The 22,403-nt window shown below is 44.5% G+C and overlaps 11 protein-coding genes across 11 annotated transcripts; 7 read left to right on the forward strand and 4 right to left on the reverse strand.

The window, feature by feature from the left end:
- Positions 1 to 177: 177 nt before the first annotated feature.
- Positions 178 to 786, forward strand: DI49_4749 (uncharacterized protein; the record flags this gene model as incomplete). The annotated part of the gene is made up of 1 exon (XM_018367761.1): positions 178 to 786. One exon carries the CDS (start codon positions 178 to 180, stop codon positions 784 to 786), a length of 609 nt encoding a protein of 202 aa, XP_018219885.1.
- Positions 787 to 1,031: 245 nt separating this feature from the next.
- Positions 1,032 to 2,177, forward strand: SMM1 (tRNA-dihydrouridine(20) synthase (NAD(+)); the record flags this gene model as incomplete). The annotated part of the gene is made up of 1 exon (XM_018367762.1): positions 1,032 to 2,177. One exon carries the CDS (start codon positions 1,032 to 1,034, stop codon positions 2,175 to 2,177), a length of 1,146 nt encoding a protein of 381 aa, XP_018219886.1.
- A 124-nt stretch (positions 2,178 to 2,301) lies between these two features.
- On the reverse strand, positions 2,302 to 9,003 carry ACC1 (acetyl-CoA carboxylase ACC1; the record flags this gene model as incomplete). Its single annotated transcript, XM_018367763.1, has 1 exon — positions 2,302 to 9,003. The coding sequence occupies one exon, from the start codon at positions 9,001 to 9,003 to the stop codon at positions 2,302 to 2,304; it is 6,702 nt and encodes a 2,233-aa protein (XP_018219887.1).
- A 1,408-nt stretch (positions 9,004 to 10,411) lies between these two features.
- Positions 10,412 to 11,071, forward strand: TIM23 (protein transporter TIM23; the record flags this gene model as incomplete). The annotated part of the gene is made up of 1 exon (XM_018367764.1): positions 10,412 to 11,071. The coding sequence occupies one exon, from the start codon at positions 10,412 to 10,414 to the stop codon at positions 11,069 to 11,071; it is 660 nt and encodes a 219-aa protein (XP_018219888.1).
- A 652-nt stretch (positions 11,072 to 11,723) lies between these two features.
- RCF2 (Rcf2p) lies at positions 11,724 to 12,398 on the forward strand (the record flags this gene model as incomplete). Its single annotated transcript, XM_018367765.1, has 1 exon — positions 11,724 to 12,398. One exon carries the CDS (start codon positions 11,724 to 11,726, stop codon positions 12,396 to 12,398), a length of 675 nt encoding a protein of 224 aa, XP_018219889.1.
- A 330-nt stretch (positions 12,399 to 12,728) lies between these two features.
- ARE2 (sterol acyltransferase) lies at positions 12,729 to 14,696 on the forward strand (the record flags this gene model as incomplete). The annotated part of the gene is made up of 1 exon (XM_018367766.1): positions 12,729 to 14,696. The coding sequence occupies one exon, from the start codon at positions 12,729 to 12,731 to the stop codon at positions 14,694 to 14,696; it is 1,968 nt and encodes a 655-aa protein (XP_018219890.1).
- Positions 14,697 to 14,829: 133 nt separating this feature from the next.
- On the reverse strand, positions 14,830 to 15,513 carry ATP23 (putative metalloprotease; the record flags this gene model as incomplete). Its single annotated transcript, XM_018367767.1, has 1 exon — positions 14,830 to 15,513. One exon carries the CDS (start codon positions 15,511 to 15,513, stop codon positions 14,830 to 14,832), a length of 684 nt encoding a protein of 227 aa, XP_018219891.1.
- Positions 15,514 to 17,203: 1,690 nt separating this feature from the next.
- MRPL50 (mitochondrial 54S ribosomal protein bL9m MRPL50) lies at positions 17,204 to 17,623 on the reverse strand (the record flags this gene model as incomplete). Its single annotated transcript, XM_018367768.1, has 1 exon — positions 17,204 to 17,623. One exon carries the CDS (start codon positions 17,621 to 17,623, stop codon positions 17,204 to 17,206), a length of 420 nt encoding a protein of 139 aa, XP_018219892.1.
- A 212-nt stretch (positions 17,624 to 17,835) lies between these two features.
- On the forward strand, positions 17,836 to 19,536 carry SNF12 (Snf12p; the record flags this gene model as incomplete). Its single annotated transcript, XM_018367769.1, has 1 exon — positions 17,836 to 19,536. One exon carries the CDS (start codon positions 17,836 to 17,838, stop codon positions 19,534 to 19,536), a length of 1,701 nt encoding a protein of 566 aa, XP_018219893.1.
- A 302-nt stretch (positions 19,537 to 19,838) lies between these two features.
- MPP6 (Mpp6p) lies at positions 19,839 to 20,402 on the forward strand (the record flags this gene model as incomplete). The annotated part of the gene is made up of 1 exon (XM_018367770.1): positions 19,839 to 20,402. The coding sequence occupies one exon, from the start codon at positions 19,839 to 19,841 to the stop codon at positions 20,400 to 20,402; it is 564 nt and encodes a 187-aa protein (XP_018219894.1).
- A 303-nt stretch (positions 20,403 to 20,705) lies between these two features.
- Positions 20,706 to 22,127, reverse strand: SEC12 (Sar family guanine nucleotide exchange factor SEC12; the record flags this gene model as incomplete). Its single annotated transcript, XM_018367771.1, has 1 exon — positions 20,706 to 22,127. One exon carries the CDS (start codon positions 22,125 to 22,127, stop codon positions 20,706 to 20,708), a length of 1,422 nt encoding a protein of 473 aa, XP_018219895.1.
- Between the last annotated feature and the right edge of the window lie 276 nt (positions 22,128 to 22,403).

A 22,403-nucleotide genomic window follows, 5' to 3' on the forward strand; every position in this document is an offset into this window, starting at 1 on the left:
CTGAGGGAGCTGCAATCCTTTCGGGGCCAGTTAAGCTTTTTTGGCTTTCTCGAGACTGCCCAGCACAAACTGAACACATACGAGCACACACACACACACATATATATATATATACGCTTGTGCTCTCTGCGTTTACCAACAGATCACAGCCTTTCCCAGACGGCCATCACACGCGCCATGAATTCCACCGATATCAAGCCTTGCGCTATCAACACGCCCGTTTCTGCCCACATCACGTTCCACTATAAGCCGGCTACGGACAGGAGCAGCAGCTGCTGCTCCTCGTCCGCCGGCTCGAACTCCTGCTCCCCCAGGGGCAGCTCTGCCGGCCTGCCGTCCACCCTATCGAGCGAAAACGAGATCATCGAGACCGTGCTGAACGTGTCTGCGCCCGCCGCCGCCGACCCAACGCCGCCCTCGTTGTTCAAGAGTAACTACACCGCTGCCGTCGCCACGAGGTCGAGCTCGTGCTCGACCTCGCCGTCCAGACGCAACTCCGTACTGCCCGCGGGCGACTTCCACCAGTGTGCGCATCACAAAAACTTTCAGAGAAGGGCCAGTGAGCCGCAGCTGCCCTCCTTCGAAGACCGCTCGTCGTCCGAGATGAAACGGTCTGTCTCGTACGCCCAGCACAACAACGTGATGTTTCCCATCAGAGACTTGCCGGAGCCCCAGACACCCGATTCTCACTCGGACTCGTCTTGTCCGTGCAACAGACACCATCACAGGAGGAATTCCGTCGCCGTCAAGTTCGACAAGCCACTATACAAAAGACTATACTCATAAGCGCTCCCCCACCCACTCACAGCATTTACCCATACATACATATGTCTCTTTCTCTGCCACGTAGTTACGTACCTCTCCGTCATTCTTTATATTCATCAGTTAATTATTAATTCATTATTGCCGCTTTTCGCGCTGCGCTTGCTCATCGCATCGCTTGAAGAAAAATGAAATAGTTTTGAAAAACTTTTGCCATTTCGTCCATACAAGCCAGACCAGACTACAAACCACAACATCGCGCTCATATCATGGTCACGTACGCGGGGAAACTGGTCCTGGCACCAATGGTGAGAGCGGGTGAGCTGCCCACGAGGTTGATGGCACTAGCTCACGGCGCTGATCTCGTCTGGTCCCCGGAAATTATCGATAAGAAACTGGTTCAGTGCGTCAGAAGAGAAAACACTACGCTGCAAACAGTGGACTACGTCGTGCCCTCCAAGGTCCAGGCAAGACCTGAGACCCTGGTCTTTAGAACGTACCCGAAATTGGAGTCTTCCAAGCTGATCTTCCAGCTCGGGTCCGCCTCCCCGGCGCTGGCCACCCAGGCCGCTTTAAAAGTGATCGGCGATGTCAACGGTATAGACATCAACGCAGGTTGTCCCAAGCACTTTTCCATCCACTCCGGCATGGGTTCCGCCCTCTTACGCACCCCAGACACGCTGTGCCTCATCTTGAAAGAGCTGGTCAAGAACGTGGGCAAGCCCCACGGCAAGCCCATCAGCGTAAAAATAAGGCTCCTGGACACTGAACAAGACACCCTGCAACTCGTCACCTGCCTATGTGCCACAGGTATCAGCAACCTGACCGTGCACTGCAGGAAAACGGAAATGAGAAATAGAGAGCAGCCCATCACGGACTACATCGCCGCGATCTACGGGATATGCCAGTCAAACAACGTGTCGTTGATCGTAAACGGCGCTATCCGTGACCGCGCCCATTTCCATGAGCTGCAATCCAACCACTGGAACAACACCAAGATCGGTGGCATGATTGCAGAATGCGCTGAAAGAAACCCTGCAGTCTTCGACCACCCTACCAGCGAGACGAAAGATGTCCTTCCCTGGGTTGCCGCCTGTCGCGAGTTCCTGCAATGGGCAACCAAGTTCGACAACCATATTGGCAATACAAAATACATGCTAAGCAGAATCGTCCCTGGGAAATCCAAGTTTTTCCAGTTCTTTGCCCGTTGTAAGACCCCAGAAGAGATCGATTACGTGCTGGAGCAACTCACCGACGATGGCCTCACACTGACCGATCCCTCGGAATACTTGGAAAAGTGCAGAACCCAGGAGAAGGCCTCGAAGAACGCCAACGTCAAGCAAAAGAGGAAACAGGCTGATCATACAAATGACAACGTTAAAAAGCAAAAAACACCTCTTCCATCAGATATATAATATATTCTAAATAAAAACGTTTTTTTAATAAAAAATGTATATACATATTGTTCTTAAATTTATATAGCAACTAAGTTAAATTACAGTGAATTTTTTTATTTTATTTTATTTTACTTTACAAAATTCATTTCATGTTTTTTAGCAATTTTTCTTTATCGTCAGTAGATAACATCTTGATAACTTCAGATAATCCATCAATGGCATTGTCGTGATCGTTTCTGATCTTCTTAGCTAAATCTTGGGCAAAGGTTTCTAATTTCAAGCTCTTTAGTTTATCGTCCAAAGTCTTGTAATTTTCTTCAATCCAAGTAGCCACTTGTCTATCATTATCATGGTCCACTGAGGCTGGGTACCAGGATCTAATTCTAGCAATCTTTTCCAATCTCGAAGCCTCGTTCATTTCATTGCTCAATCTCTTGATCAAATATTCTTCATTCAGTCTTCTTCTTAATCTCCAGAAGAAGAAACGACGTGCTTCGGTCCATTGCAACTCCTTGGAGATAACACCCTTGGCCACCATACGTGATGATCTGTCGTGCAAATCGGCAAATTGAATACTGATTTGTCCATAAATTGGCAGTAGTTCTCTTTCACGGTCTGCTAATTGCTTAGAGATTTGTTGATGTAATTCTGGTGTTAAGCTCTTGTCGGTCAATTTAGATCTCAATTCCCTGTATTTATCATCCAATCTGTTCATGGTGTCTAATAATTTTTCTCTACGGTATTTGATACCAACCATACCTTGTGGTTCAAGAACACCTGCTCTAGAATTCACATCAGCGTACATTTCCATTTGATCAGCATTGATAGTTGGATCAACAACGACCCATGAACCACCTCTTAACTCACCAGTAGGTGGGATGTAGATGATAATTGGTTGCTTGTAGTCCACTAATGCATCGACAATGAACGAACCGTACTTCAAAACTTCGTTGAACATATCACGTTGACCACCGGAGAAACCTCTCCAGTTGGCCAAGATCATCATTGGCAGTTGTTCACCATGATTGAAATCGTTAATAGCTTGAGCAGTCTTGAAAGCGGAATTTGGATGCCAAACTTGACCAGGTTCTTGAATTAATGTTTCAGCACTATTTGGATTAGCTGGGTCAGCAGGAACAAGGTTCTCTACAGTTCTTGTTTCGACACCAATAACACCCAATGGAATACCACCAAGACGGGCTCTACCAACAACAACACCTCTAGCCCACCCTGACAAAGTTTCAAAGAATGATCCCTTATCGAATAGACCATATTCAAACCCATTTTCAGTTTCACGACCTTCAATCATCCATCTGACATCATATGATTCGCCAGGCATTGGAGTGAAGTCCACTGGTCTATCCCATGTATCCTTAGTTTCCAAAATTGGAACTGGCATGTTACGCTTGGCTGGAATATAGGATATCCATTCGACAATCTTTTCTACACCGGCTAAGTCATCAACAGCAGTCAGATGTGAAACACCATTGTTGTACATAATTTGAGTACCACCCAGTTGTAAATTAGAAGTATAAACTTCTCTACCCAACATCTTGTTGATGGCTGGAGCACCAGTTAAAATGATTGGTTGACCTTCAACTTGAATAGCTCTTTGACCCAAACGGACCAAATAAGCACCAATACCGACAGATCTACAAGTGACCAAAGTAATCGTGAAAATGTCGTGGTAGGCTCTTGATGTAGCACCGGCGATTAAACCGGAACCACGTAAACACTCGACACCTAGCCCATCTTCAGCACCAATGATAGTCTTGATGACAAATCTTTCTTCACCATTGGTAACAGTACGTTCAGTCAAAACAGAATTTTCTTTGTCAAACTTCTTCAAAGCTTCCATACCTTCACTAGTCAAGTACAAGTATTGGAAACCGTTTTCAGGATGATCAACATCGTTCCATGCAACTTGGAATAAAGGAACAATTTCTTCAGCCATACCGATTCTAGCACCAGAGTTGGCAGCCAAGTAAATTCTTGGAATACCACGCTTTCTAGCATATTCAGTGACCTTATTGAAGAACTCATCTTCTTGTGGACCAAAGGAACCAATCTTAAACGTGATATCGTTAGCAACAATGACGAATTGACGGCCTCTTGGATATTCAGGTGTCTTAACAGTGATCTTAAAGGCAACCATACCAATAGCATTGGCACCAGGCTCTCTTTCAACTTCAGTCAATTCACCATTTTCGTCTTCAATTAATTCGTTAGACGTAAAGAAATCGTCAGCCAACTTAGTCTCTGCGGAGAAATTCTTCCATTGAGAGGACGAAGCTTGACGGAACAATTCTGGAAAATCATAAACATATGTGGTACCCATCAAATGTGCCTTGTAACGTTTTGGTTGCAACCATTCCTTAACAGCGTAAGGCGTAGCAATAGGTCTTAAGTGCATGGATCCTGGCTTACCCAAGGACTTGAATACCCATTCACCCTTTGCATTCTTAACTTCAGTGTACATTTCAGTCTTAATGACATAACCAGAAACATTATTGATCAAAGCACGCAATGGCACAGGAGCACCTGTTTGTGGATCCTTGATGATGATTCTAATTTCAGCAGAAGAAACACGCAATCTCAATAATCTCTTACCAAATCTTTCCAAGAAACCACCAAAAGCGGCTTCAACATCTTCTGGAGAGATATCAAAGACAGCAATGAAATTAATGAAGATGTGGTTCAAATCGGAGTTTGAAGTATCGGTAACTTCCAAGTTATCCAAGATGTCACTCATCAATCTATTAGCTTCTGAAGTTAAATATTCTGGGATAGAAATGTCATCACGGATATGCCCAGTTCTAATAATACCTCTTGTAAAGAATCTCTTATCTAATGGAGATGTCTTACTAACAGCTTCGTAGACATGGATATTCCTGTTATCAGTGAATATTGGCTTAATGTTGAAATTGGATAATCTTCCTAATTCCAATTGGAAAGCCAAAGCTGGTTCAATGTGACGAATTGTTTCATTTTCGCTATAGTTTGGACCATTAAAAGTATAGTACTTTGGATAAGAGCCATCCTTGAAACCAAACATGAATGTGATACGACGAATGGCAGCATTGATTAATTCTTGCTTATTCAAATCTAAGATTTCTCTCAATCTTAACAAAATATCCTCTTCGGATTCAAATCCTTCAGTAGAACCAACACAAACGTTAGCAACGTTACTCAAGGATGCAGAACTACCAGAACGATCAGGGGCGGGGCCGCTGGAAGAAAGTTGGTGACGAGGAATAACTTCCAAGCTTTGAGGCAAGATTTCATCGACATCATCTAAATGGTCAACGGCCATCAAAATACCTTCTCTCAAAGGAGATGATTGACTGTTGGCGACGTATGACAAATCAGAAACAGAGACAGCTCTATTYATACCCATTTTAGATTTAACGGTAGGGAAGGTAGAGAAGGCAGCTGAAGGCAATTGGAACTTCCATTCAACAATTGGAACTGTTACACCTTCGTGCACTCTGATTTCACCAATAGTGTAAGCACGGTAAGCACGACGAATGTAGACTTGGGCAGCAGCAGCAGTAACAACCGGATCCTGGTGAGTCAAAAATTGAAGTAAGACATCAAAAACGACGTAATTAGAATCAATCAAGTCCTTCAAGATATTCATATCTGGTTCGGAACGTTTTGGATTGGATGAACCATAGGCAACTTTAACAACAGATGATTTTAAGATGTGTTCAATTTGTTCAGTTCTTTCCTTGACGGATGGCAAAGCACCTTGAATCAAGATTTCTCTTGCTTGAAGAGCGACCTTAGCGGTAGCCTTGGATTCCAATTCAACGATGTGTTGCAGTGGAGTAGAGAAAATAGAGGACACTTTTGAAGACAGTTTACACAATGGTTGGTAATGCTTCAAGATGGCTAAGATCAGGTTATTTTTAGCCGAGACCTTTGAGTGAGACAAAACAGTCAAGGCAACCTTATCCAAGTCTTTTGAATTTTCGTCACGCAATTTCAAGATGATGTTTTCTTCACGGACATTTGGACCATTGAATAATACTTCAACTTGATAATATTCATCTAAGAAATGAACGAAAATAGAGTGTTCATGAGCTTCCAACCCGTTGGAGTATTTTTGAGCGATATCTGTTAATGGTTCCACAACAGGTCCCAACAACTTATCAGGGTTGTATTCAGGGTTCTTAACGGCCGTGTCGATGAGTTTGCCCAATTGTCTGGCTGGGAAAACAGCAGCACGTCTTAAAGAACGCGAGACCAATTCTTCCATTTGCTCATCTAGCTTAGCAGGCAGTCTCGAATGTAAGGCGGAGACATGTAGTTTCCATTCGGAATAAGGCAGTTTTGGATTTCTCAAGACTTCAATTAATTGTTGTAAAGAGGCGTTCATAATGACTTGGTTGTCATAACCCTTCAAGATATTTTCTAAAGTGGACACCAAAGATTTGAATTTGTAAGCAGGCTTGGTACCTTCAATAACTGGAGAACCGAAGTCTGGAAGCATACCTTCAAATGGTAGAGCGTGCTTAACCTTGGATGGATCATCAAGAGTCAAAATAGCCATGATGTCACCTGCAACAATGGTAGACCCAGGTTGCTTTAGTAGTTGAACAATACCATTTTCTTGGGAAACCAAGGGCATTTGCATTTTCATGACTTCAATTTCTGCGTAGGGTTGGCCCTTGATAATGTGTTCACCATTTTCAACTGAGAATTTGACTAATTTACCAGGGGATGGAGTACGCAATTGGGTTGGATCATTTTCGACTTCCAACAGAGTGGTCATGGAGTCGACAGACAATCTTGTAGCAGCGACTTCCTCCTTCCAGTAGATGGTGTGAGATTTCCCGCCAATGGCAATCAAAAGACCACCGTCTGACAGTTGACGTAGTATGATATCACATTTGGAACCGTTGACAAATAAAGTGTAACGGTCGTTACCGGACTTGGCGACGGTGAACTTGTACCTTTTGCCCTCGTGAATGAAATCCACGGGGAACATGGTCTGCAGAAGGTCCTTGGACAAGACTTGACCCTTTTGTAAGGAGTCGATGTACTTGTGACGAGCTTCTTCAGATGCTAAGAAGGCCTTAGTAGCGGCACCGCAAATGACGGCCAGAGTGGGGTCTGGCTTTTCAGCGGTCATCTTGTGGGTGATCAAATCGTCCAACCAACCGGTGGTGATTGTGTTGTCTTCGAAGTCTTCGGTTTCCAAAAGCTTGATCAAGTATTCCACAGTGGTTCTGAAGTCACCTCTAATGGATAGCTCCTTTAGGGCAACCACCATGTGTTTTCTGGAAGCCTGTCTGTTTTCACCAAAGGCAAAGATATGACCGAACTGAGAATCGGAAAAGGAATGAATATTACCATTATTACCCACGGAGAAATACCCCCAGACGTTGGAAGAAGAACGGAAGTTCAATTCATGCAAAGTACCACCGGATGGCTTGAACCCATCGTTTGGATCTTCTGATGTGATACGACAAGCGGTACAATGGCCCTTGGGGATGGGTCTTCTTTGTTTCTTGGTGGCATCTTGGGTCTTGAACTCGAAATCGATTTCCGAGGCAGAATGCGGGTTCATGCCGTACAAGGTTCTGATGTCACTTATTCTATGCATAGGGATACCCATAGCGATTTGTAATTGGGCTGCAGGTAAGTTAACGCCGGAGACCATTTCCGTGGTTGGATGCTCGACTTGTAGTCTTGGGTTCAGTTCCAAAAAGTAGAATTTCCCGTCATCGTGAGAGTACAGGTATTCCACAGTACCGGCAGAGACATACCCGACCAGTTTACCCAGTCTGACAGCGGCCTTTTCCATTTCGTGGAATGTTTCCGCCTTGGCAATGGTCACTGGGGCTTCTTCGATAATTTTTTGGTGACGTCTTTGCACGGAACAATCTCTACCGAACAAGGAGATGTTGGTACCGTACTGATCCGCCAACAGTTGGACTTCCAAATGGCGGGCTCTGCCAGCCAACTTCATGATGAAGATGGGGGAGCCTGGAATTTCGTTTGACGCTTGCTGGTATAGTGTGGCGAAGTCTTCTGCGCGCTCGACTTGTCTAATACCTTTACCACCACCACCTTCGGAGGCCTTGATCATGACGGGGAACCCGATGCGCTTGGCCTTTACCAGACCGTCCTCTGGGGAGGTACAGCAACCCTTCTGGTAGATGTCGTCGTCGACAGAAACCAGACCGGTTTTCTCGTCCAAATGGACAGTGTCTACACCGGTACCGGACCATGGGATACATGGCACTTTGGCGCTTTGAGCGACAATGGTCGAGGAGATCTTGTCACCAAGCGACCTCATGGCATTGCCTGGAGGCCCAATGAAGATGACTTTCCTCTTGGAGCGGGCCAACTTCTCGGGCAACAGCGGGTTCTCGGAGGCATGGCCCCAGCCGGCCCACACGGCATCTACGTCTGCTCTCTCGGCAATGTCTACGATCAAGTCTACGTTGGCGTAGTTGTTGTTATTCGTGCCACCGGGCACCTCGATGTACTGGTCGGCCATACGGATGTACTCCGCGTTGGCCTCCAGATCTTCTGGGGTGGCCATGGCGACGAACTGGACAGTCCTGTCATCGCCGAACGTCTCGTACGACCACTTTCTGATCGACCTGATCTCCTTCACGGCGGCAATACCGTTATTTGCTATCAGGATCTTGGAGATGACCGTGTGGCCACCGTGGCTGTTGACAAAGTCCCTTAGCGGCGACTCCTCTAGTTTATCTACTGTATTGAGACCGATGAAGTGGTCGGGGAGTTTTGTGTGTCTTTCCGAGTAGTTTGTAGTTTCGTACTCCATCTTCTGTGGAGACGACTCGAATAAGCTTTCTTCGCTCATGGTTGGTTTTTTGGTTTTTTTCTCTTTTCGGGTGGCGAGAAAAAAAAAAACGTCAAAGACAAAAAGCTGTTATTATGCTATTGTATTTGTATGGTATCGTATGGGATTATTACAACACACGAATAAATAATATAGGGTTATTTCGTTTCCTATTTTTCTTGCTGTTTTAAAGCTGGAGGGAGGATGAAGAGGAAAGGGAGGTAGCTTTATGAATCTGAATTCCAATTCGGGTTCAAATAGTTATCTAGTTTATTGTTCAAATAAAGAAATATGGGAAAAAGGGGCGGGGGGAGGGAGGAGATGTAGAATATATAAACTTCTATAAGCACATGCACCGATCACTGACTGATAAAAAAAAACAGAATAGCACAACAAATATATATAGAGATGCAAACTGCGATTGCAAAATTAGGGAATATTGGTTTTTGCTGATTTTTTTTATTTTATTATCTCCAGGCAAACTGTACGAAAGGGATAAAAGAATAGAAGAAGAAAGAAAAGCAGAACAAACCAAAACAACAGTAGAGCCGATAACAATTGTAGCAGTGATTACGCTGGCGTGTAGTGTACCGGATTACGAATGGGCGTGCTGTTCTTCTTATATATCTTGGCACTGATTGAGTCTGTAGCCTGGGGCCAACCAACCGGTACGGCGAGAGAGAGAGAGRGAGAGAGAGAAACGCCATAAGAGCGGTTGAATTTGAATTTGACTTGTTGGCACAACGCGCGCGCGGCCGCCATGTGAAGATTGCAGCGGGCTACGATTCGGTGGGCGAGGAAATTGTTGGGCGATGTTCAACAAGAGAGAAAGCATTCCCCGTTGGATGATACACTCGAGGCATATCGGGCCCAACGGTGGCAGGCAACGGGCGAGGGCGAGGGCGAGAGGTTGGTCCGGAGTTGGTCGTTCTTGTGTTGGTGGAGGAGGTCAACGACGGCGTGATGTGAGCTGAGCTCACTGTGACGTCGATGCGTTGCGGTTTGCTGCCCAACACTATCCGGTACGAACCTGACACTGAGTATGGTTTGTTCGGTTGGTTGAACGGATATTGGTTACCCGGGTGGAGGTGGAGTGTCGCTGTGCACGGCGGAGAAGCAAACTGTGTGGTCTGGTTTGTCTACGGAAGAAAAATACTGAAAAAAAAAAAAATAGTCAGCGACAGATACAGAGAGAAAGAGGAACGTTTACCTTTACGTAGGACAAAGGGACTATTCTGCGTGCCGCATCGATATCCGAGAACCTAATACGCTGCTGAGCTCAAAGCGTTCTTTTCTGCTTCTTTTGCCTGTACATACTACAACGTTATAACGTATCAATAGCGGCTCGAAATAACACACCACCGCCAAGAAGATCACATATTCACACACAGACACTCAGTCATACACATACACACACACAAACACACACATGTCGTGGTTTTCCGGAAACAACACGCCAGCCGCTGACGCGGCGGCGGTCGCCGACACAGGCAAGCCCAAGGAGCTGTCGCTGAAGCAGAGTCTGGGCTTCGAGCCGAACATCAACAACATAATAGCGGGTCCCGGGGGGCTCCACGTCGACAGCGCCAGGCTGCACCCCTTGGCGGGCCTGGACAAGGGCGTGGAGTACCTGGACCTGGAGGAAGAGCAGTTGTCTTCGCTGGAGGGCTCCCAGGGTCTGATCCCGTCCCGTGGGTGGACCGATGACATGTGCTACGGCACTGGGGCCGTGTATCTGCTGGGGCTCGGTGCCGGGGGCCTTTCCGGGATGATGCAGGGTCTGAAGAACATCCCGCCCAACAGCCCGGCCAAGCTGCAGTTGAACACGGTGCTGAACCACATCACCAAGCGCGGGCCCTTCCTGGGCAACAACGCGGGCATCCTGGCGCTGAGCTACAACATCGTCAACTCCACCATCGACGCACTCAGAGGCAAGCACGACGCCGCGGGCTCCATCGGCGCAGGGGCCCTCACGGGCGCCCTGTTCAAGTCTTCCAAGGGCCTGAAGCCGATGGGCTACTCCTCCGCCATGGTGGCCGCTGCGTGCGCCGTCTGGTGCTCCGTCAAGAAAACACTGCTTCAAAAATGACCAAGAGCAACCAAACAAGCAAGCTAGACACTGCTCTCTCTCTCCCTCTCCCTACGTACTAAAGGCGCTTGTATATAGCATTTGAGAAACGCAGCAAACGAACCAATGAAAAAAAAAAACAATAAAAAAGCAAAGGCAAACGAACGAAACCGCATGTGTAGATATGTACATATATAGAAGTACGTGTAAGTACTGCTAGCTATTGTTATATGATAGCCAATTAAAGGAAACAAAACGTCTCACTCGGGTATTTCCTAAAACCGCCAGAGCCGTTCCGCGCCGCAGCCCTCTCGACAAGCCCTGCCCGACCCTCGCGGAAAGCCCTTTGTCCGCGGCACCCACCCGCCAAAAACCGCCCACAACCACGGCTTGACCGTACTGGCACGGCCCGCAACCCGCAAAACCGGCTGCGGCTGCGGGCCTAACCCTCGCCCAGAACCGCACAAAACCCCAGGGACGTATCGAAAAAACAAAAAAATGCCCTGTTCTTATTTCCCTTCCAACCTTGCTTTGCTTTTTTTTTTTCTTTTTGTCTTTCGTTTAACCTGGAGGGATTGCTTCTGTATTTAAGCACTCTTTGTTGCGTGGAAGGTTTAAGAATCTCTCGAGGCGGGCGTACAGTGATCCCGCCATCGCACAAGCACCTCACATCATGAAGATTTTAACACAAGACGAAATCGAAGCGCACAGCTCGCACACAATAAAAGGTGGTATCGAGGGGGCCCTTGCCGGGTTCGCCATCTCCGCCGTGATCTTTAAAGTCCTTCCCAGACGGTATCCGAAGTTCAAGCCCTCAACGCTGACGTGGTCGATAAAAACAGCCCTCTGGATCACCCCGCCCACGGTCCTGACCGCCATCTGCGCCGAACAGGCGTCGAACAGCTTCGATGCCACCATGTACGGGTCCGGGGCCTCTTCCGAGGACGCCCTGGACGAACACCGCAGATGGAGGGCCTTGAGCACGAAGGACAAGTTCGTCGAGGGCCTGTCTAACAACAAGTACAAGATCATCACGGGTGCGTGGGCAGCCTCGCTGTACGGGTCGTGGGTACTCGTCAACAAGGACCAAATCATGACCAGGGCCCAGAAGATCGTCCAGGCAAGAATGTACGCGCAATTCATCACCGTCGGTCTGCTGTTGGCCTCTGTCGGGTTGAGCATGTACGAGAACAAGCTGCACCCAAACAAGCAGAAGGTCAACGAGATGCGCCGCTGGGAAAATGCCCTGAAGGTTGCCGAAGAAGAAGAGAAGCTTGAGAAGGAGGGCCGTAGGACTGGGTTCGTTTCCAACGAGGAGAGAATCAACTCCAAGATCTTCAAGTCGTGAATATATCTCCCCACCTCCTCTTCCTCTTCCTCTTCCCACGAAAATACATGCATATATTCAAGTATATATATAATTTAAAGTATAATAAAATTAAACTACTACACGTGACAGATCTCAACTTTATATCGCTTTTTGCTCGCTCCGCGGAGTTAGCTTTTACCGGTCTCCCACGGATTAGCCGTAAAAATTCCAACAACTTTTCCTAGTAATCAAGTCAAGCCTTCTTTTCCCGGATTCTATAAGAGGGGACGCAATTAGCCGCTATCGATTTGAAGTATTGTCACTCAGGAAAGGTACATCTCATCACACAACACCACCCAACACCGCAGCATGGACAAGAACAAGGATCTACTGGAGAACGAGCAATTTCTCCGCATCCAAAAACTAAATGCCAGCGACGCCGGCAGAAGACGGTCCATACTAGTGGACAACGAGGACGAGCTGTACGGGCTGGGCTCCGGCAGCAGTTCATCTGGCAGCGAGCACGAGGACGAACAGCCTGCCAAGAGCACTACCACGACTACGACCACGACCACGACCACGACCGCGGCTACGCAGAACCACAGCGCCGACGACGTTGCATTCATCCCGGGCACGACTGCGGACAACACAGAAACAGTAACACAGGTGGTTGAAACAGACGACAACGTGTTCAAGACGMACGTTCAGACCCTGAGCTCCAAGGAGAAGTCGAGGTACAGAAAGGGCTCGTCTGACTTCATCTCTTTCTTCGACGACATGGCATTCGAAAACAGGCCCAGTATACTGGACGGGTCCGTGAACGACCCCTTCAAGACCAAGTTCGTGGGACCCACGTTGGAGAAGGAGATCAGGAAGAGAGAGAAGGAGCTCATGGCCATGCGTAAAGATCTGCATCACGGCAAGCCCGCTCCGGATGCCGACACACCGGGCCTGGACGCCTCTACCACCTCCATCACCACCACCGCCCCTGCCTCGGTCGCCAGCCCAGAGACGGTCGTTACCATCGAGACTACCATCCTCTCTTCCAACTTCTCCGGGCTGTACGTGGCGTTCTGGATGGCAATTGCATTTGGTGCTGTGAAGGCTTTGATAGACTACTACTACCAGCACAACGGCAGCTTTAAGGACTCAGAGATTCTGAAGTTCATGACTACAAACCTGTCCACTGTCGCTTTGATCGACCTCATAATGTACTTGAGCACCTATTTCGTCGTAGGAATACAATACTTGTGCAAATGGCGGGTTTTGAATTGGAGCTCAACTGGCTGGGCTTTCACCTCGATCTATGAGTTACTTTTTGTCGGGTTCTTCATGTACCTGACAGAAAACATTTTGAAATTGCATTGGCTATCGAAGATCTTCCTCTTTTTGCATTCTTTGGTCCTGTTGATGAAAATGCATTCGTATGCCTTCTACAATGGCTACCTGTGGGGGATAAAGCAGGAGCTGCAGTTTTCCAAAAGCGCTCTGGCCAAATACAAGGATTCTGTAAACGATCCAGAGGTTATTGACGCTCTTGAGAAAAGTTGCGAGTTCTGTAGTTTTGAACTAAACTCCCAATCCTTGAACGACCAGAAGCAGAAATTCCCCAACAATATCAACGTGAGCAATTTCTTCATGTTCACCATGTTCCCCACCTTAATCTACCAAATCGAGTATCCAAGAACTAAAGAAATCAGATGGGCTTATGTGCTAGAAAAAATTTGCGCCATCTTCGGTACCATTTTCCTAATGATGATCGATGCTCAGATCTTGATGCACCCTGTCGCAATGAGGGCCTTAGCCGTACGCAATTCCGAATGGACTGGAATAATGGACAGACTACTCAAATGGGCTGGATTGCTCGTAGACATTGTCCCCGGGTTCATCGTGATGTACATCTTGGATTTCTATTTGATTTGGGATGCCATTTTGAATTGTGTGGCAGAATTGACCAGGTTCGGCGACAGGTACTTCTACGGTGATTGGTGGAATTGTGTCAGTTGGGCTGATTTCAGCAGAATTTGGAACATCCCAGTGCATAAGTTTTTGTTAAGACATGTTTACCACAGCTCTATGAGTTCGTTCAAGCTGAACAAGAGCCAGGCAACCTTGATGACCTTTTTCTTAAGCTCCGTCGTCCACGAGTTGGCCATGTACGTTATCTTCAAGAGACTGAGATTCTACTTGTTCTTCTTTCAAATGCTCCAAGTACCATTGGTGGCCTTGACCAACACCAAGTACATGAAAGACAGAACCGTCATCGGTAACGTTATTTTCTGGCTGGGCATTTGTATGGGACCCAGTGTCATGTGCACGTTGTACTTGACATTTTAAGACGTTTGAAAACGATCCATCAAATCTCTCTTTCCCTCTCCTTTTTTTTTTCTTTCATTATTCACAAGTGTCTGTATATAGTATATATGTTATGTACGTTTTTAGTATGGAATATTGTCGTTTATTAAACCGTTCACCTGTAAATCTCATCAAACGGTCTCGTATCTGCAAAACAACTATCCCAGACTTCGTCCACGATCTTCGCAGCATGCTCCTTACTTTCACAGTTGGGGTTACCTGAGACACTGATTGTAGCTCTTCTCTTCACACAGTCTTGATGGCCTCTTGCCACGTGGAACCCGGTGCTGAACCCTCTTCTCTTGAACTCCTCCCAAAATCTGCACTCCCCACTCAACGAAGAGGCCCTGATCTCCGAACATGCATGGTGCTTCAAATTCAACCAATCTACCTGCCATTTCAAATCGTCAAAATAATGGACCAGCTCGTGCGAAAGCGTGTCCTCCAAGTGCCACTTGTCACGCAGCCGGTTCTGACACAACAGGATACCTAGCTCAGGGTGGAACCCTCCACTCTTCCAATCGGGACAGTAATCGCAAATGATCTTGGACTCATCGAATTTGCTCTCACTACCCTTATTCAGCTTTGTGAGTGCTTGCACCATAAAGCGGACCGTGGGGGAGTACTTAAGCATCCAATCTCGATGCTCGTAGCATCGAAGACATTCCTTCTTCAGTGCCCGAGCTTTAGAGTCTTCCTCATATCGGCCTTTCTCCTCCGGCGTCAGACCTAAACCAGTCTTGTACTGCATGGTTCGTCTCCACCACTCAAATCCGTTATCATTATTGTCGACACCCATATCACACGAAAGCCTGGTATTCCTTACCCTCTATTGGTTCCTGCCTTCTCCAGATCGTCTGCCTCTTGTTCTTCAAACTGCTGAACTCTTATTTGGTCCACCTCGTTATGAGTGATAGGGTACTAAGTACGCCAGAAAGTGAAAAAAGTGAAAAACTAGTGGAAGAAAAGTTATGATAACAGTATTTTTGTTCGGATGAACAGGACACAGTTGTGCATAGAAACACAAAGCAGCAGTCGCCCGTTTCTCGTTTTGTCCAGCATGTCTAGTTCAATCTTTGGTCCTTTATTGCGCGCCATGGAACGCGTTAATTTACTTAATGCGCCCTACCAATCATTGACGTTTGAAGAACAGAAGGCCATGACCATTTGGCAAAGAGTCAAATTTTATAACTGGAGTTTTGAATTATGCGCCTTGTTTATTTTATTTTTGGTGTATGCATTCTACAAATTCGGTAACTCCATCAATTCCAAACGTGGGAACCGGATCTTCCAATCTTTCCATTCATATTTGGCCAACGACTTGAAGTTCTCTCGTGTGGGCTTCAATATTAACAACTCCAAGATCTTCACCGCAGAACACCAAAACACATGGTTTTCCTCTTTTGCCACTGGTAGATCCGCCATCAAAAGTGTCAATTTGAACCTACATTTGGTAGCTCGTAGCAACCCATTCTCCATGTGCTTGGAATACCTGCTTGGATTCTTCTTTGCAAGTTTGAAAAGTAAACAATTGGAAGAATTCGTCGAAATCGTCATCAAACCAAACGGTATCTACGTGGCTAACGAATCTGCCCACGCTAACAATAATGCGCAAGAAGTCTTGAGCAAATTCAAATTTGTCACTTCCATTGTTAACAAAGAATTTATGAATAAAGCTCGTGCTGAAAACTATTTCCTATCCATTGCACACACCAGCGAAAACGACAAGCTACCAAACAACTACGTCTACATGTCTGATGTTAACCAATTGTCAGGATTTATGTTACATTACTCCAAACCCTTTGAACTTTTGTCTCAAGCTGGTAACCTTCTAAAATTTATAAGTTTCACCGATTTGCCTGTCGATGCTCCACGTGATGACAAAGAATGGGAAGCTTCCTTGGAACCAAGAGCCATTATTCGTTGTGCTGTTCCTCAAAACGATAACGAATTAAACTTGTTGAACCAAATCATTGCTCTAGCCGTGGAAATTTACGATGGATGCACTCAAGATTTGGTCCAAAAGTCTCCAAACACATTCATAACTAACGATATCTTGAAGAGGACAACCAATTTGCGTCAACAGGAATTGAACAAGATTAAGAAGTTCATGAAGGAAAATGAATTAGAATTGGCAAAGGAAAAGAAAATAGAATCGGAAAAGGCCAAGAGACGTCAATTAAAGGCTTCCGGTGAACAAGGAAAAGTCGACCAAAAGATGAAAGAAAAGAGAGAAAGACGTCTAAGAAACAAGCAAAGAACAAGAATTCAATAGATTCTGTGTTTTGTATTTTCTCCGTTCTCTCCATTCTTTTTATTTTCTTTGGTTTTTGGTAAACAAAAGCCTACCATGTATCCATACGCTTGGATAGTAAATATGTACATTGATAAATAGTTTTTTTTTTAACTATCTTCATATTGTTATTTATGACTTTGATTTGAATCTATATACAAGTTTGTGCATTATCTGAATATATACAATTTGGCAATCAAATATCCAAACCTGGGATCTTGACCTCTTCGATAGTGATCCCGGAATCCAAAAGACCCTTCTTTTCTTCTTTTGGACTCTCCTTTGCCTTCTGACCAAACACAGCTTGTCTCTGTACCTTATTTCTCCTTTGTGCTTCCATTTCTTGTTGTTTGGAGAGCAGTTGGCGTTCTTCCTCCATTTTCAACTCATGCGCTTGGTGCAATTTTAATAGTTCCATGTTTACGTCACGTTCCTCGTCGATTATGTATTTGGCCCCGTTGAAATTATGCAAGTAGTTCCTCATCAAAGATGGTTTGACTTTGGTAACCTGTCCTTTAAATAGTTGAAATCGTGGGAAGTCCCTTAACACCTGGACCTTCACTCTGTGAGTTCTCTTTGTCAGAGCACTTAGGAGCACTCGGGTAGAACGGAACATCTTCGATCGAATAGCTTCGTTCGTTGCGTAGCTGTTTTGTATATTCTTTCTAGTGCTATTTTTACTAGCCTTCGAGTTCTGATTTTCATCGGAAAGAAGGATGAATTAAATTGAATATAACAAAAAAAAAACATATCGTGTAAATATACCAAAATAAAAGAAAATATATAGAACGCCAAGGCTTTCGAAATACACACTCAGCGGATTGAGACATGTCCAAAGTGATTAAGCCCAGTAGCGGAAAGGGTTCCAGAAGGAGTTCGAAGGGTAATACGCCTGATGCTAAGGCTTCTGCCCATGCAAAGAAAAAGGATTCGGTGAACCAAGATAAGCCCAATAATGCTTCTCAGATTACACCGGCAGTGCCGCATTCTCATCCATCAGATATGGTAATTCCTGACCATTTGACTGAATTGATTCCTGAGCTGTCTTCTTTCCAGCATTTGATGGATTCCGAGAAAAGATTGGACCAGTTTATTCATTTACAAAATTTACATATGAAGCAAATGGTAGCGTTATGGAATAACCCCAAGGTCTCTCAAGAATCTTCCTATCTTCATTTAGATAAACCAAATATAAAATATCTCCGAATTTTTATTTCAAATGTTAGTGAAAACCAACCTTGGCAAATGGACACGGACAGTGATCCTAGCCTTATGGCATTGGAGAATGCTTCCTGGACAATGAGAATTGAAGGCCGATTATTGGACACAGTGCAAGCTAACGATCCAACAAGAGAAAAGTTTAGCTCTTTTATAGAGTCTATAGTTGTAGACTTCAAAGACAAGGAAGATAATAGCGTGCCACCCAGGAAGGAGGATTCTGCTTCTGCCGAAGAAAATACCACCGAAATACCTAACGATAAAAGTGTGAATTTGAGTTTGCCTTTGCAATTTTCTCTGCCGAATGGTAATAACCCCACAACGAGCAACATGGTTCAAAATAATGGCATGAAGGAAGAAGAGACTGTTGGGAAAGACGGCAGTTCCACAACGCTCAAACTAGAACCAGTGAAATGGCAATACGACCCAAATAATCCTGTAGATTTCGATGGACTCGATATTAAGAGGCCGGGGTCTGAAAACGTTGAATGTACCATACGCATACTACGCAAATCGTCCCCTGAGGAGCCGTTTATGAGTTATTCTCCCGAACTGGCCAGGATTATAGGATTAAAGAGGGGGACATTGCATGACGCGATTTTTTCCATATACAAATATATTCATTTAAATGAGTTGCTCACCGGGGATGAGTCTGCATTTGAAACTTCGATGAATATTAGAAACAGTCACAGTAGTAATACCAACACTAATAGGTCACTCGATGCAAAACACAACCAAACATCCATTGTCAAATTAGACTTTCAGCTATTGACTCTATTACCCAGTGGCATGAAAGAATCTTCACGAGAAACAATGAAGTTAATGGATTTGCTAGCTCTAATTAATGCACATTTACTTCCATTAGAGCCTATTGAGATCGATTATTTGGTACGTGTAGATAAAGCATCCACATATGGTGAGTTGATTCTTGATATCGAGGTGCCCGATACCGATGCTCTAAAACTCAATAGTAAACAGAGGGAAAGTCAAATTGGGGCTGCCGAATTACATCTAAGCAATAAGGATTTGGAACAAATCAGATCAAAGATAGATTCGCAAGACAAAGAAATAAGATCTATCTTGACAAACTTACACGAAAGTAACAAACGATATCGTTTTTTCAAAAAGATTAGCGAGGACCCAGTTAAGACGTTAAATGATTGCATTTCTTCTACTTCCAATACCCTGAAGGTGTTATCCGGTGATGAAGGCTATAATGAAGATATGGTAAGAAGAGCACAGTTCTACACAGAAAACGAAGCCATGTTGCGTGAAAACATAGAAGTTATATTATCAAACGGGCGAATGTAAGTTTATATATGTTTATACACGGTTAATTTAAACACACCTTGTTCTTTTCGTACAGTTTGAAATCAAGAAGAAAAATAGTAGCAACCATCCATTGCCATTTAAAAAAATTCACACGCCAAGCATAATGATATTGACTTGAATATCTTTTCTTTAATAGTAACAGCGGTCTGTATATATTATCTCTTTTTTAAGTAAAGCGCTGAAAAATTTTCTGAAAATTTATAGTAGTTATTATACTTCAGAGATGAGACTTGTATCAAACAAGAAGTGATAACCAGATAAGGGGCCAAGGAAACTAACAAATGAGCTCCAACAATGGTGTTACGGGCAAGCTATCAAGCAGAGTCATGAATATGAAGTTCATGAAATTCATGAAGAACGACGACGACGAAAGTTCAAATTCTAATACACCATCAAACGCCAATTCAGACACAGAATCCACAGAACAGAAATGGAAACAGTTTGGTCGAGATAACTCAGAGTGGGATCTCAATAGTTGCAATGACGATGTGAAAGAAGACTCAGGCAAGGAAAAGAAAAAAGTAAAAAAACTAGTGTATAAGAAGCGACCTCATCTCATAGTCTCCAATGTTGGGTACAGTGAATTGCGAAAATCGGAAGACCTGATAACTGGAAGAAAAACTTTTGGCAGCAATACCGACGAAGCCAATCCCAAGAAGAGAAAGCTTGAAGAAGGCGAACAAGAAGAAGAAGAGGGAAAAGGCTATGATCAAAAAAAGGAAGCCGCAGGAAAACAAGACGAAGGAGAGGATGACTACGACCTGGATAAATTATTCAAGGATAGCATGAAGAAGAAAAAGACTAACCAAGTCAAGAAGCCGAAAAAGAAAAAGTCAAAACAATAGAGTGGATAACATATCTACATACATAAATATATGTATTTATTAATAAGGACATATCGTAAGTCCTTTTGTAGTATTTTCATAAGTTTTATATCATAGCACCCTATGGGGTATGGAATTTTTTATTTTTTTATTTTATAACAAATTATATAAACATTATTAGTGGTGTATCTGATAGGTCACCACCACCAGTATCATTCGTTTTATCCCTTAACATTCATGTTCTAAACGTTATTTTTCCTCATCTCAGCTACCCCATTCCAAGAGCAATTAGTTTTGCCGAGACTATTCTTCTCCCGAATTCTCTTAAGCTTCAGCATCATTCTTGTCGTCTGAATTTACCTCAGTGGCTCCGACCTCAATTGCCTCTGTGTGAATACTCCCATTTTCAACACGGAAATCTCCACTTTCACCTACACTATTCGTCGCGTGCATATCATGCACTTTTATGGAGTCCGTGATGGACACAGAGGTCTTTGTACCGTAGTTGCCAAATAAAGTAGTTTGATGTAGGTCTTCATTGATAACGTAGGGCGAAGAAATGGTATCCTTCTTGAGTATGAAGTTGCTCTTTGCATAGTTAAAGAGCGTGGAATGCAAATTGTGCTTGTAAGAAAACTGTAAAATAAAGGAAAACAATACGATAAGGATGAAGTTGGTGAAGAACTTGGTAAATTTTTCTTTAGTTGAAGTATAATTGGCGTAATTGAACGGTAGTTTTATTACGTGGATAGTATTGGCCGCAGAGACACTTGCCACATATGTGGAATCTGGGGAAATTGCTACTTCAGTAATGGCAAAACTATGAGCTTGCTTGAATATTTTAGAGACTGACAGGTCTCTTAGTTTCACAAGAGCTACCGAGTTATCATTGCTTGCCATTACCGCTAATTCACCCTTCACGTCAACATCCATGGAAGTGATTCCTTTGAATTTGTTTGTTACTTGTTTAGTTTTCAATACAGAGGTGTTTCCCGACTTTATGCTTATTTTGGTCAACACGATACCTTTACCCTTTTTCAACGAAGCTGCGATTAATACCGTGTCATCAGCTATCAAGTTTATCTTCGACAAACTCCAATTCTTATCGAAATCTGTCTTCCTTGCAATACAGCTCCCTGTAACGGTCGATATCACTTCTAWACTAGAACCGGTGATATAAGCAATAACCTTGCCGTCTGAAGAGAAATGCAAGTCTTTCACTTCCCCCCTAGTCTCAATCTCAAACTTTTCGGTTAAGTCGCTTGGGTCAATGATTCTCATTATAGCAGGTACTTTAGATGATGCTATGGCGGCCACGGTACCTTCTCGCGAAATATAAACCAGTTTTGTGTAATCATCTGGGTTCGTGGACTTATCAAAATCCACGCTGGTAACAAACTTCAATTGATCGTTCACTCCGTTGTATTCGAACTTCCTCAAGTGTTTATTACCTTTACCTTCCGTAATATTTGTACTGTTTTCATTGCAACCCAACAAAAGTATACCCTTCGAGGCATCAATTGCTGTGGGAGAATCGCCGTTCTCCTCCAACACAAACTCGCTCAACTCGCGGAACTGGCTCTTCTTACTATCTTTGGTGGGATCCACTCGCAAAGTCGTCAGTTTATTCGATATCCCATTGTTACCTTCGCCTCCACCGCCTGCCACAAGCAACGTATCATTGTCCAAGAACTTGGCACCATAAACAGGATACCCGACGTTATAACTAGCTGTCACAAACTTCATACTGTCTCGATCGTGCCGGTTTTATACCTATTTATGTCACACTTCCTGTCGTGTGTCCTCTTCTTGGTTTCTGTACACGTTTTATGGATTTTTGGATTCTTTTTTTTTTTCACCTTTTCTTTTTTCCTCTTTCTTTCACTATTGGACTTTCACCCAAATGAAGATGACTAACCAACTTGAAAGAACGGTTTGATTAGGCGGTTGGTTGGATATGCGCCGGTGAGAGAGCGGTACCAATGACTAGTACGTTACGCACAACGAAGAAAGTGCTCTCGA

This window comes from Saccharomyces eubayanus, chromosome XIV (genome assembly GCF_001298625.1).
Source record: "Saccharomyces eubayanus strain FM1318 chromosome XIV, whole genome shotgun sequence".
Lineage (NCBI taxonomy): Eukaryota > Fungi > Ascomycota > Saccharomycetes > Saccharomycetales > Saccharomycetaceae > Saccharomyces > Saccharomyces eubayanus.